This window comes from Psammomys obesus, unplaced genomic scaffold (genome assembly GCF_907164565.1).
Source record: "Psammomys obesus unplaced genomic scaffold, mPsaObe1.curated_primary_1811, whole genome shotgun sequence".
NCBI classification, from domain to species: Eukaryota; Metazoa; Chordata; class Mammalia; order Rodentia; family Muridae; genus Psammomys; species Psammomys obesus.
In genome coordinates, this window is record NW_026595981.1 from 21,579,779 (window position 1) to 21,594,281 (window position 14,503).

The 14,503-nt window shown below is 48.2% G+C and overlaps 1 protein-coding gene across 4 annotated transcripts in view; it reads left to right on the forward strand.

Annotated features, from left to right (window-relative positions):
• Arhgap23 (Rho GTPase activating protein 23) overlaps positions 1–14,503 on the forward strand; it is a 93,453-nt gene that overhangs the window by 66,457 nt on the left and 12,493 nt on the right. For all 4 annotated transcript variants that reach the window (XM_055619626.1, XM_055619625.1, XM_055619627.1 and 1 more), the window contains exons 18-20: positions 2,573–2,646; positions 2,869–2,958; positions 3,583–3,708. In XM_055619626.1, the coding sequence (XP_055475601.1) occupies positions 2,573–2,646; positions 2,869–2,958; positions 3,583–3,708 (290 nt within the window). The remainder of the gene's footprint in view (positions 1–2,572; positions 2,647–2,868; positions 2,959–3,582; positions 3,709–14,503) is intronic.

A 14,503-nucleotide genomic window follows, 5' to 3' on the forward strand; every position in this document is an offset into this window, starting at 1 on the left:
AAGTCATGGGAATTGAACCTAGGTCCTCTGTAAGAGCAAAAAGGGAACCGCTGAGCCATCTCTCCAGCCACCTACCGTTTCTTTTGAGAAATTAAGTTACTCAGACCGTCTCTTCCCTCTGCCCTGTGAGTATCTGTTACTATAAGCAGGTTCCTCCATACCTTGTTCAATTTTTTTTTCCTTTTTGCAGTCTGGCCATCAAGTGCAGGGCCTTGCACATCATGGGCATGTGCGGTGCCACTGGATGACAGCCCCGGCTTTGCCATTAGCATTTGAAGCTTTTGCTGATCTGATATAAGCAGAAAGCTCTTGGATTAAAATTGTGTGATAGGGCTCAACCAAACAAACAAGAAACAGGGTGTTACAGCTCACAGCCTCAGGTTCAGGGTGGGATCAAAGTCTTCAACACTTGCAAAGTTGCAACAAATCCTTGCAACTCTGTGCTGTGGCCGCTCCCCTCACCTTTTACTTCTTTCTTCCACAAGGTCTTGCTGTGTAGGCTAACTTCATACTTAGAACAGCCTCCTGCCTCTGCCTTCTGGATGCCGGGATTGCAGGTGTATCCCATCACAGCCAGTTGCCAGTTTAGAAACTGAAAACAGGCCAGGTGGTGGCGGCTCAGGCCTTTAATCCAGCACTTGGGAGGTAGAGGCAGTTGAGTTTGAGGCCAGCATGTTCTACAGAGCAAGTTCCAGGATAGCCAGAGCTACACAGAGAAACCCTGTCCCAAAAAACAAAAAGAAGAAGAAAAAAGAAAGAAACTGAAACGTGTTTAAAATCTTATAAAATTATATTTATTTACTGAGTATGGAGGGGAGGAGCCATAGCATGCGTGTGGAGGTCAGAGGTCAACTCTCTAGTGTCAGTTCTACCGCCAGGTGGGACCCGGGGATTGAACTCAGGTTGTCAGGGTTGGCAGCAAGTCCATTTATCAACTGGACTATGTCACTGATCCTGAAAACTGGGGGGTTTTGTTTGTTTTTTGAGACAGTCTTTCTCTGTGTACCCTTGGCTGCTCTGAAACTCTCTCTGTAGACCAGTATGGCTTTGAACTCATAGAGATTCACCTGTCTTTGTCTCCTGAGTGCTGGGATTAAAGGCTTGAGCCACTGCTACTCAGCTGAAAACAATATATTTTTTTAAGATTTTATTTTAATTTATTATGTATATAGTGTTCTGTCTGCAAACTAGAGAGGGTATCAGATCTCATTATATATGGTTATGAGCCACCATTTGGTTGCTGGGAATTGAACTTAGGACCTCTGGAGGAGGACCCAGTGCTCTTAAGCTCTGAGCCATCGCTCAGCCCAAAACAATACTTTTTTTAATGCTCAAGGAGTTATTCTTTCTTTAATGTATCTTATTAATGTATCTTATTAGTAGCTCATGTTTAGGCCTAGTGATTATAAAAATATTTTTTTCCGCTGCATTTTTTGTTTTTTGTTTTTCCTTTTGAGACAGGAGACAGGTTCTTACTCTAGTTTAGACTGGCCTGAGACTTAGAGAAAGCCTCCTGCCTCAGCCTCCTGAGTGCTGAGATCATAGGCATGAGCCGACATGTCCAACTTGGCCTTTGATCTTTGCAGAATTATTATTACATTTATTTTATTTAGTGTGAGGAGGGCAGTACCCAGACATGCCAAGTCATTCATGTAGAGGTCAAAGGACAGCTTGCAGGATTCTGTTCTCGCCTTCCACTGTGTGGGACCCCAAGCTCGAACTCGGATTGTCAGGCTTGGCAGCGAGCGCCTTTATACATGGCGCCACCCACAGGCCCTCACCTTTGCTGTTTCGATTTACATATTAGACTCTGTCGCACGACTAAACTAGCTTGCCTTGTGTGATGTAGCGTAGAATCGGATGCTCGCTCACTGGTCCCAGGCGTGTGGGAATGCCCTTCCCCACTGCGTGTCCCCTCCTATCACTCTCCACTTTATTTTCTGAGACAGGGTCTCGATGTGTCTGGGCCTCGCCAGTTAGCTAGGCAGACCAGCCAGTGAGCTCCAGTGCTGGGGTGACACGGCACGCTGCCGCGACAAGCTTTCTCTGCGGTGCTGTGGCCAGCTCCTTCGGCCGCTGAGCCATCGCTCCAGCCCTAAAGCATGACCTCGGCAGTCCTTGTACATGAACTTTGTTTTATATTTTTATGTTTTGGGGTGCTGGGGATGGTACTGAGGGCCTGGCCATGCCAAGCTCCTATGTGCTGGAGGTTGGCTCAGCTGACCTGATGGAGGCCACCAGCCCGAGGAGGATGGGGAAAGGGCTTATTTCCTTTAGTATGCAAGTTCCCTGGGGACATCTCTGGGAACCTCAGGAGCTGGGGACTGGTGGGGCAGGTGAGCTGCCTGAAGGCTCCTCCCTTCTTTGTCTGACCTCCTGAGCCTTGGGATCTTTAGCCTAGAGAAGGGGGTTGGGTGAGGGACACCCTTTTCAGTGATCAGTGAAAAGTTCTGGTCTTCATCCCACGTGAACGTGGGCCGCAGCAATGCCCTCCCCTCCTGGCTGGGATCCTCAGCTCCCAAGAGTGGGGAGGGGGCGCCTCTCACCACTGACGATCTCTCCTGCATTCTAGACAAATACAATGACTTCATCGAGGCCAATCGGATAGAAGATTCCAGGGAGAGGATGAAGACCCTTCGGAAGCTGGTGAGGAAAGAGCACCAGCAGTCAGAAGGGGCAGCTGGGGACCATTCTCCCAGGGCCTTCCATGGCATCTTTCTCTACCATAGCCTCAGTTTTCCCCTGTGTACTAAGGAAGGGTTTGGAAGGTGGAATCCAGCTCCCTGTGGTGGGACAGTGGGAGTCCCTTTGGGGCATGGTGGAGGCTGGATCACAGCCTGATCCCTTTTCCTTCCTCCTGTCCCCTAGATCCGGGATCTCCCAGGACACTACTATGAAACGCTTAAATTCCTCGTGAGCCATCTCAAGACCATTGCTGACCACTCAGAGAAAAACAAGGTATGTGTGGCTCCCTCATGGAGTCTGGGAAGCAGCGGCTGCTCTGGGATTGGTTGATTCTCAGCATGATTTGAGGCTCCCTGAGCCCTCGCTCTTCCTAAGGGTTCTGTTCTGTTCTGTTCTGACCACACTGGCCGGCTAGCACCATTCTCTCTTAGAGGCAGCTCCTGAGTTACTGAGGCCACGAGGACACCAAGAGCCGCCTCCTCCGTGCATGGTGGCCATTTGTCCTCTGATCCAGGCCTTCACTTTGCATCTTCCTGATCCAGTTCTTTCTGTCTTTTGGTTCTGAACTGGAGTGATAGGATTTCTCCTTGTTCTCTAAGACCATAGACTCCCCAGCATGTCTCCCATGTCAGGCTCCCCTCTGTTTTAATTAACTCTCAGGGCTACCTTGCATGGGCATGTGATGTGGGCATTGATCATGGCTGCCAGGCCTACCAGCTGGCTTGTCCTCTGCTTGGCACCCTCTGCGTGCCTATGTGAGGTGTTCATGCCCTAACCTAGGGAAGTATCAGAGTTGGGGCTGGTGGTCACAGTGACCTGGAGTGAAGGAGGTCAGTGCAGGGCACTGGAGGTCATGCTCAAAGCGGTGATGCTAGGAATTTCCCCTCCCCCACCCAGATGGAGCCCCGGAACCTGGCTCTGGTCTTCGGGCCAACATTGGTGAGGACATCTGAAGATAACATGACAGACATGGTCACCCACATGCCAGACCGCTACAAGATTGTGGAGACACTGATCCAGCATGTAAGTGCCCATTGAATACCTGGATCCTGGAAGCCCAGGACCAGGCTCTGCTCCTGCCCAGCCTGTGTGCCCCACAGCCAAGGAGGAAACTGCTAGGTGGCTGCAAGGCCTTCAGCAGTGACAGGCTGCCATCAAGATGGAACAGGAAGGAACCCAAGTCCTCAGCAGAGGACCAAGACTGGCAGGAGAGTCAGGGAGAAGCAAGGATAGTACCATGGGGCCGGAGTCTAGATGCAGAGGGTCCTCGTAGGCTGATCCAGGAGAGGTGGCCTGCAGAACTGGGCACACTGTGTGACTTGGGTGTCTGGAGGTCTGGGCCCAACACCCACAGGTCAGGTCAGGGAGCACAGACCAAGGCCACATCCTCCACAGTGCTCTGGCGCCAGCCACTACTCCACCTCCCTTCTGACTCCTGGAAAGAAGCCCTGTATTCTGCTAGATTCTTGCTTTTGTCTGGGAAGGATGCAGAAACTATAGTGGCCAGCAGAGGGCGAGAGAGGCCTCTATGGGAGCCCACTCAAAGAGCCCTTGCCTGCGATAGTGGTTCTCGACCCATGGGTCGCTTTTCACGAGGGTTGCCCAAGAACATCAGAAAACACAGATTACTTACATAATGATGAAAACAATTTTATGGTTGGGGTCAGCACAACATGAAGAACTGTATTAAAGGGCCGCAGTGTCAGGAAGGTTGAGAGCCACTGTTCTAGGAGCATAGGGGTAATTTTATGAATCATCAGATTCCCCACTTGCCAATCTCGTGACAGCTACAAAGTGTGGACCCAGAGCCTTCTCCTGCAGAAGGAGTTAGGTTAGCCATTGGTCCCAGGAAGGGAGCTGTGGTACTCCCCTTCACACGCACCTTAGGGAGGGAAAGCTGGGTGCTGTTACCCCTCCTTATAGACGAGAGAAACAAGGGCTTAGAGAGGTGATGACGTAAGAGGTCTCACACCAAAAAATGGTTTCTCCGGGATTTTAACCAGATCTGTCTACCCGGAGGCTGCTGTCCCTGCCCTTCCTGCCTCACCCCTTCCCCAGGGCTGACTCCAGAGGGCAGCGGGTGGGCCTGGTTCAGAGCCAAGGCAAGAGTGGGTGGTAGAGGCTGAAGTCAGCCCTGGCCAGCCAGTGACCTTTGGAATTAGTGGGTAACATTAACTCCTCCTGAGATTTCAGCCAAAATGGCTTCCAGTAGGAGTTTCTGTCACAGAGGGAAGCCTGGGGTCCCCAGGCATCCAGAGCAGACTTCATGAGGTAGAGGCCATGAAGTAAAGTGGGAACAAGACTGCTACAAAGAGGAGCGCAGACCCGGGGCCTTGGTGGAAGTCACCCAGCAGCCCGGCTGTGTCCCTCAAGTCAGCTGGCACCAGGAGCCCACGGTGGAGGGTTTAGTCATTTATTTGGCATATGCGGGCCCCGATACTTCCCAGCCTTGGCATTTCTTGCCATGTTAGGGATGGCGCCCAGGGCCTTGGGTGTGCTGTGCCGGCGTTCTCACACTGAGCCTGACCGCACTCTCGTGTGTGCTGGGGAGTGTCTGACGCTATTGCTGCCCTCTAGCCCTTCATGCCAGGCTGACAACAGGAAATGCACCATACCAAGAGCCAGTTTAAGGCCAGCCTGGACTTCATAGAGTTTGAGAAGAGCCCCAGCGATAGAGTGAGGCCCGTTTCCGGCCTCCTTCCCTTTCTCCACATTTTACAGCGGTTTGTTGTGACACAGCAGACTGTTAGGGGAAGTTTAATACAGTCAGAGGACCAGGCCTGGGACGCTTTGCTGGTGGAGCTTGGGCAATTAGTTCATATATAGTGTATGTGTGTGTTTATTTTGATGGAGGGTAGAATTTAGCAGAATTGTGGTGGGCAGTTTACACCCAATCTGATTGGGTGTTTTTTTGGTTTTTTTTTTTTTTTTTTTTTGTTTGGTTTGTTTTGTTTTTTCCAGATAGTGTTCTTCTGTGTAGCCCTGGCTGCCCTGGAACTTACTCTGTAGACCAGGCTGGCCTGGCACTCACAGAGATCCGCCTGTCTCTGCCTCCCGAGTGCTGGGATTATTATCCAGCTAATCTGATGGTCTTTATGACTCTATCCATAGCTTCTTTTGGTTTTGCAATTTGTTTGTTTGAATGTAAGTTTTTAAAGGTATTTCCTAATGCCCTTCTAGATTTCTCTAATTGTATAAATATTACTTCCTTCCAGCCCCTACAGAGGGTGTGCTGTAGCCCAGGTTATGTGATTGGGGCTAGGCTTGAACTCTTAATCTCTTGCCCCTACCTCCCAAGGGAGGTGGGATTACAGGTGTGCCTCCATACCAGGCTAATTTTTCTTTTCAGAAAAGCAGCTTTTTATTTGATTGGTTGCTTTGTTCTTTCTTTCAGTCTCCGCTTTGAAAGTTTCTACATGATCTTTATTATTTCTTGGCATATGCTGCTTGGGTGGCTCCCTCTTGTTTGTGGAAAACCTTGAAGTTCATCATTAAATGGTTATCTGAGATCCTTCTGAGTTAGAAAAAGCAACCATTATTATGTGTGTGTGTGTGTGCGCGCGCGCATACGTGTATATGTGAGTACGTGTGCTGTGGTGTGTGTGGAGGTCAGAGGGCAACTTTGGCATCACTTTTCCCTTGTCGTCTTTATGTGGAGTCCACGGACTGAACTCAGATTCTAGGCCTGCATGGCAGGTGACTTTACCAGCAGAGCCTTCTTGAGGACACTCGATTTTCAATGAAGCGCTTGTCTTGTTGCTGTAACATTTCCCTTAAAGCCCCCTCCCTGGTTTCCTCCTTAGTCATCCAGCAGTGTGTTTCTCAGTCTCCAAGTGTCTATAGAGTTTCTTTCAACGTTGATTTCGACTTTTATTGCACTTTGATCCGATGAGATAGGTGAAGTTATTTTGACTCTTGTATGTGTCCAGACTCGCTTTGTGCCTAGAATGTAGTCCGTTTCAGAGAAGACTCCATGAGAAGAATGAGTCTTCCCCATCTGTTGGAAGGAATACTGTGGTTACCAGTTAAGTCCAAGTGTAGTTTAAGGGGGACATTTTTTTTTTTTTTTTTTGAGGTAGGGTTTCTCTATGTAGCCTTGGCTGTCCTGGAGTACACTCTGTCGACGAGGCTGGCCTCAGACTTAGAGATCTGCGTGCCTCTGCCTCCTGAGTGCTGGGATTTAATAATGTGTGTGTGTGTGTGTGTGTGTGTGTGTGTGTGTGTGTGTGTGTGTGTGTTTGCAGTACCCACAGAGGCTGGAAGAAGGTAGAGGATCCATCCGCTGGATGTTGTGAGGGGGTTGTGAGCTGTCCGGCCTGGGGATTGGGAAAGAAACGCAGGTCCTCTGGAGAGCAGCAAGTGCTTTCAGCCCCTCGCTGTTGTGCTGGGACCATCTACTACGTTTATCACGGTTAGGAGTGTCTGTCACCTGTATGAACACGCGCACACTTGTCACATCTTTTTTTTATTGTTGTCTTAGTCTATTTCTTTCAGTGGTAGCTGGGTTTTGTTTGTTTGTTTGTTGTCTTTTTTAAGACAGAGCTGGTCTAGGACTCACTCTGTAGACCATCTTTTTTAACTAAATATTTGTGTGTGTGTGTGTGTGTGTGTGTGTGTGTGTGCGCGCGCGCATGGGTTATGCCTGCACGAATGTCTTTGCACTGTTGCTGCCTGGTGCCCACGGAGGACAGGAGAGAGTGTTGTTGACGCCCTTGAAAATGTAGCCCAGGCTGCCCTCAAACTCAGTCTATAGCCAGGAGGACACCGAACCTCCATGCGTACTGCGAGTCTGAGTTTTGTGGACTCAAACCCAGAGCCTCATGGATGCTAGGCAAGGACCTGCCAACTGAGCTATGTCCTCGGCTCAAATAATTTTTATTATTAATTGTTGTGGTCCAATGATGGTGACCTTTCTCCCATGCTGAGGAATGAATTCAGAGCCTGGTGCATGCTGGGTAAGCACCTGCCAGCCGAGACATACACCTGCCTATTCCTTTCACTGTGTGGCGCATCTTCATTATTTCTTCTGGTTTTGTTTTGGAGTTTGCTTATTGCATCTTGCCACACCGGCATGTTTTCAGCTTCTGTTTTCTTGGCGGAGTAACTCCTTTCTCTTTCAGTCTGCGGTAATCCTTGCTGGTGATTTTTTTTTTTTTTTTTTTTAATTCGGCCAGTCTGTGTCTCTTTATTGATGGGTTGAGATCATTTACATGGAAGGCTATGACTGAGTGATTTTACTAATTCTTATAATTTAATTGCTTGGGTTATGATATTTGTTCTTTTTTTTTTCTCCCTTGTTATCATCAAAGGTTTTTCAGGTTTATCGTTTTGGACCTTCGTTTATCAGTTCCTCACAAGACTTACTCTTTCCTGTGTTCTCATGATGGAGACTTTCTTCCTCTGTGTAAAGGATTCCTGTGAGTCTCTTCTGCAGTCCTGGCTTCCAGAACCGATGTGGTTTGTGTTCATCTTGAAATGGTCTTAGTTTTCTGTCAGTTTCAAATCATAGCTCTGCTGGGTCCTGGTTGTTAGATAGTCACACAGGGCTTGTGATGTGCAGTTCCATGCTTTGCTGGTCTCTTGCCAGCTGGGGAGAGCGTTTCTGGTTCTCTGATGGATCAGTCTTTGTAGATGAGCCAACATTTCCCCTTAGAGCTAATAATACTGGCTCCTTTTGTTTTCACACCTTGCCTTAGTCTGTTTTGAAGAGGTTTTTCACGCTTGTTGGGGTTCTCCTTGGGTGTTCATTTGTTCTAGATTTGGCATTTTTTTCTCCTGTGTTCATAGACTAGAGTCTGTACTCCTTTAGCTTTAGTCTGAGCTCCTTCCATCTTGTGAATGCTGAGGTTTGGTGTCTTGTTTCTGTGCCAAAGTTCCTGGTCATTGTGGCCATGTGCACATTTTTTTTTTCTCTATTGTTTCACTGTTGTAGTCTGACCACACACCCTCTGTCTCAGTCAGTAGCTGTGATGAAACACCATGACCAACTCTGGGAGGGAAAGGGTTGTTTTGCTGACATTTCCACATCCCAGTCCATCAGAAGAAGTCAGGGCAGGAATCAAGAGTCTGGAGTGATGCAGAGGCCATGGAAGGTCGCTGCTTACTGGCTCGCTCCTCATGGCCTGCTTTCCGAAGATCGTCCCAAGATCATCAGCCCAGGAGTGGCACTACCCAGAGTGGGCCGGGCCTTCCCATATCAATCATGAGTCAAGAAAATGCCCAGCAGACTTGCCCAGAAGCCAGTCTTATGTAGACATTTTCTCAGTTGAGAGTCCTTCTGGTTTGTGTCTGTTGGCAGAAAACTAGCCAGCCCACACTCCAGCCCTGACATTTCTTCTCTGCTCCGCTGAGTCTATTGGCAGGGCTTTCTGCTGGTTTTGATTTATTGGGTTTTTCATTTCCAACATTTCTATTTTTCCCCACTTCTGTTTCTTTGCTGACCTTTTCCTCTAATTTGCTGACTTTCCTCACCAGATCCTAAATTGAATTTATCTATCTGCCTGTTTGTGTCCTTTTTCAACAATTGATTCTTTTTACTAGCGAACTTTTGAAAAAGCTTCACCTAGCATTTTATTATTACAGTATCGTGTGTGTGTGTGTGTGTGTGTATGTGTGTGTGTTTTGCCTACATGGATGTGTTTGTGTGTGTGTGTGTTTTGCCTACATGGATGTGTTTGTGTGTGTGTGTGTGTGTGTTTTGCCTACATGGATATGTGTGTATGTGTGTGTGTGTTTTGCCTACATGGATGTGTGTATCACAGGCCTGTAGGGGGATCTTCTGGAACTAGAATTACAGAGGTCTGAGCCGTATCGATCCTGGGACCTGAACCCCGGTCCTTGCAAGGGCAGCACGTGCCCTCAACCACAGAGCCATCTCTCCAGCTCTCTTAAAGTAGCTCTGACTTTGGAAAAGGCCTGTTGGCAGCTTTCCCATGTTTCTGTGTTGTGCTGTCTATGGAGCAGCCCACCCCGGAGGGCTCAGTCCCTGGTCCACTCAGAGAAAACAACCGCTGTAAAAGCAGCATCAAACCATTGACATGGATAACACTTAGAGTGGACTGAAGCGTGCTAGTGTCTGTTAATGACCATAGAGCAGAAAATGACTTAAGTAATACAAAAGGTGTTCTGAGGTTAAAAGTTATTTCAGGCAGTTGTAGAAGCCGTAAATGAATTAGATAAAGAAGGAGGCAGAGAAAGGGGGGAAATGGAGACTAAGCAAAGTTAAATAAATGAGAGGAAAAGAGAAGAAATAGAGAAAATGCATTAGAAAAAAAAATTAGAAAAAGTAAAAAAAAGAAAACAAAAATATAACAAAGATTTCCCAATATTGAGAAAGTTCAAATACAAATTCAGGGCCAGTAAGATGGCTTAGTGGGTAATGATGCCTGCCTCCAGGCCTGACAAGCTGAGTTCAGTCCCTGGAACTCTCTGGAAGGAGCGAACTGACTCTCACAAAATATCCTCTGACCTACACCAACACAATGCACAGTGTTTTTAAAAATTAGATAAATGTGGCAGGTGTTTCCTACACATACATATGTGCAGGCAAACGCTCACACAAATAAAGTCAAAATAAATAAATCTTTAAAAAAATAAAAAATAAGTCAAGCAGAAGAAGAGTAATAAAAAATAAAAACAGGGGCTTTTACAGATTGAAACACACAGAGCGCAACCCCAGCACCTGAGAGACCCCGAGATTCACTGCAAGCTTGAGGCCAGCATAGGCTGTGTAAGCCAGGGCTGCAGATGCCCTGGCATTTGTTTCTTTTAAGAGAGAGAGAGTGGGGGGGGGGGTTGAGAGATGGCTCAGAGGTTAAGAGCACTGGCTGCTCTTCCAAAGGTCCTGAGTTCAATTCCCAGCAACCACATGGTGGCTCACAACCATCTATAATGAGATCTGATGCCCTCTTCTGGCATGTAGCTATATATGCAGACAGAATAGTAAATAAGTAAATCTTAAAAAACAGAGTGGGGGCATGAGGAGTCTGGTGGGAGCACAATAAGAGGGGAAAAAGAAACTGAGTTGCTCTGTACAGGTGGAGGACTGCCTTCCAACTCTTTAAAAATATTAGTTTTTTAGTGCATTTGTGTTTGGCCTGCATGTATGTCTGTGTGAGGCTGTCGGATCCCCTGAAGCAGGAATTTAAAAGACAGTTGTGAGCTGCCATGTCGGTGCTGGGCAGTCAGTGCTCTTAACCACTGAACCATCTCTCCAGCCCCCTTTTAAGGCCTCTCCAACTTTTAAGGCCTCCTAAGTGATACTCTCCCTGCTAAAGGGGTGTGCTCGAGGGGAGCTATGGGTGTGAGTTTCCAGGTACTGCAGCAGCGGATGCAGAGCCTGACCCCCTCCCCCATGCATCTTAGGCTCAGGGCTAGCACACGCCAGGCTTATTCTCAGCTGAAGAGCCCTGCTTCTGCCACTGAGGGTGGAGTCGTGTGCCTCTTGCCAAAGCTGAGTCTCCAGCAGCCCACAGTCCACTTTTCTGACTGTTTTTTTTTTCTTTTTCTTTTTAAATATCTATCTATCTATCTATCTATCTATCTATCTATCTATCTATCTATCTATCTATTGGTTTTTCAAGACAGGGGTTCTCTGTGTAGCCTTGGCTGTCCTGAAACTCACTCTGTAGATCAGGCTGGCCTTGAACTCAGAGATCTGCCTGCCTCTGCCTCCCAAGTGCTGGATCCAAGATGTGTGCCGCCACCTCCTGGTCACTTTCAGACTGTTAACATCCAGCTCTCTGGATTCCTACAGCTGCCTTTTGGAGTTCTCACCAGGGACTCTGAGATCAGATTCAGCCTTCCTGACTAGTATTGCTCCATGTTCTCCGGCTCCAGGGGTTGCTGGGGTCTTTGTATTTTGAGAGTTCATCTCCCTCTATCAGGCTGGCCTCCAGCTTGCTGAGTAGCTCAGAATGACCGTAACCTTCTGATCCTCCTGCCTCCTGGGCCAAGCTGTTGTAGAGATCAAACCCAGGGATTTGGCGTGTTAGGCAAGGACTCCGGCTGAACCACGTCCCTAACACAGCTGAGTTGTTTTGTTTTTTTATGCTTATTTTTATTTTACGTGTATGGGTGTTTTACCTGGACTGTGTCTATGCACACATGTCTGCAGAGGTGTTGGGTCCCCAGGAAGTAGAGTTACAGGTGGTTGTTAATTGCCACGTGGGTGCTGGGACTTGAACTCAGGTCGTCTGGAGGAGCAGCCAGTGCTCTTGACCACCGAGTGTTTCTCCAGCCCCATCTTCGTTTGTCCTGATCACACCTGTCAAAGGCTTTTGTACCTCCTTTTGCAAAGCATCAGTTTAAACATCTTTTAATGTGGTTTAGCTCATGCTTATATCCAGTACTTGAGAGGCTGAGGCTGGGGGATTTCTGTGACTTTGAGGCCAGCCTGAGTTATCCTGTCTCAAACACCACCACAACAAAACTTAAATGTCTTTTTACTTTGGCCTTTATTTTTATTTACTTAAGATTTCTTTCTTTCTTTTTGTTTTGTTTTTTTTGAGAAAGGTTTTCTGTGCAGCCATGGCTGTCCTGAACTCACTTTGTAGAGCAGGCTGACCTTGAACTCACAGAGATCTACCTGCCTCTGCCTCCCTGAATGCTGGGATTACAGGTGTGCACCACTGCACCCAGCAAGATTTTTCTTACCTCTTGCATCTTGAAGATTCTCTGATTTTACAAAATCCTTAGCGCCACAAGTTCGCAAAATTGAGCAGAAGACACAAAAATAGCCTTGTCCACTCCACATGGACCCTCTTGTATTATCCACATACCCCAAAGATGGAAGGTCTGTCATGACAGAGCTGATCATAGAGTCACATCCGCCTGTTGCAGGTCTCCAGCTCCGTTCATGGCCCTGGGTTCTCCACCCAGCATGGCTGAGACTCTGACCTCTTACCCACCGGCAGCCACAGTTGACATTCGAGTTCTTTGGGCCTAGATATATTTATGTTGTGACATGTGTCCGTCACTGTAGTGGCATACAAATCACTGCACAGCCCTGACCATCCTGTGTGCTCTGTCTTCCTTTTCCCCTCCACACTGTAGCTGCAGTTTGCCTTTTTCACAATGTCGTGTAGGAATCACACAGGGCAGACATTGGGAGTACACGGGCCCACTCGCGATGCAGCCATGCTCTGGAGGTGCAGGCCAGTCACCTCATGTCTTTTCATGACCCAGTAACTCTTTTTTCTTTTGGTTGTTTTGCTTGTCTGCTTTTGAAACAATCTTGATGTGCAGACCAGGTTCGCCCTGGAACTTGCCCCGATCCTCCTGCCTCTGTTTCCCAAGCGCTGAGATTACACACAGGTACCGCCATCCCGGGCTAATAGCCTGTTTCCTTCTGATACTGAAGGAGAGCCCACTGGATACTTGATGGCTTGTTTATGCCTTCCTCTGCTGGAGGATGATTGCTCAGCTCTCGGCCATTTAGTGAAGTATCTGAGGTAATTAACTTGTTGAGAGAAAAAGTTTATTTTGGCTCACGGTTCTGAGGTTTCCAGTTCTAGTGTAAGGGTCTCTGTTGCAGCTGGAGGGTGAATGAGTAAAAACTGCCCATCCTGTTAGCCAGGGAGCAAAGAGGAAGAGGGAGAAAGGTAGGCTGGGCCCCACCCTCCTCTTCAGGGGTGTGCCCATGAGGCCCCACCCCCCAAAGTACCTTTCAATAGTGCCACCATTGAAGGGCCAAGCCTGTGATGCCTTAAAGGGCCACAGCAAACAGCTTGATTGCCCTCAAGCCCTCGCCATGATAAATAGAGCTGCTTCAGGCAGCTATGTGCAGATCTGTGAGGACTTAAGCTGTTGGTCCCTTGGGTTAGCTCCCACGAGCAGGACTGCAGGTCACACGAGAAGAGAGCCGTTAGCTCGGTGAACAGCCCTGAGTGTTGCCCGGAGCGGCCATGAATGAAAGCTGAAGCTTCTGTTGTTTTGATTCTTTTTCTTTCTTTTTTTCCTTCATACGAAGTCTCGCTGTGTAGCCCTTGAACTCTGCAGCCTCTCAGATACTCACAGAGATCCCCCTGCCTCTGCCTCCCCCATCACCCAGCCTTGTCCCCGTTCTTGTCAGCATTACATCTTCTCTAATGGTTGAGGGTCCCGAGTATGTTCACTAGTTCAGATATGTCTCTTGAGTCGCTAAAAGAAGATTTTTGCTTATCTACATTCTAACATTTTTATGTGTTTACCTGCATGTGTGTCTGACAATGTGTGTGCAGTGTTGCAGAGGCCAGAAGAGGGCACCAAATTCTCTGGAACTGGAGGTACAGACATGTGGGTGCTGGGAATCCAACCTGGGACCTCTGGAAGAGCCACCAGTGCCCTTAACCACTGAGCCATCTCCGTAGCCCCTGCTTAATTTTTATCTGCACAATCAGCAATAGTACTTTTCTAGTCTCCTCCAAGTCTGTGAATTGTGATCTCTGTGTGGGATGATGCTCTTGCCAGTGTGTGCACATCTGGAGACCAGAGGTCGACAGACATCCAGTATCTTCCTCTGTCACTCTCCACATCATTGACAATGTCTCTCACTGGGCCTGGAGCTCACTGTGTTAGCTACGCGGGCGGGTCGGCAGAGCCCTCAGATCCACCTGTCTCCGCTCTCCAGTGCCTGACCTAAAAACTTGTGTCATTGTCCTACCTTTTCACGTGTGTGCTGGGGTCTAAGCTTCGGTGTTCATTTTGTATTTGTTTGTTCGCTTTATTTGAGACAGGGTTTCTCTGTGTAGCCTTGACTGTCCTGGACTCACTTTGTAGACCAGGCTGGCCTCCACCGCACAGAGATCCACCTGTCTCCACCTCCCTGGAGTGCTGGGAT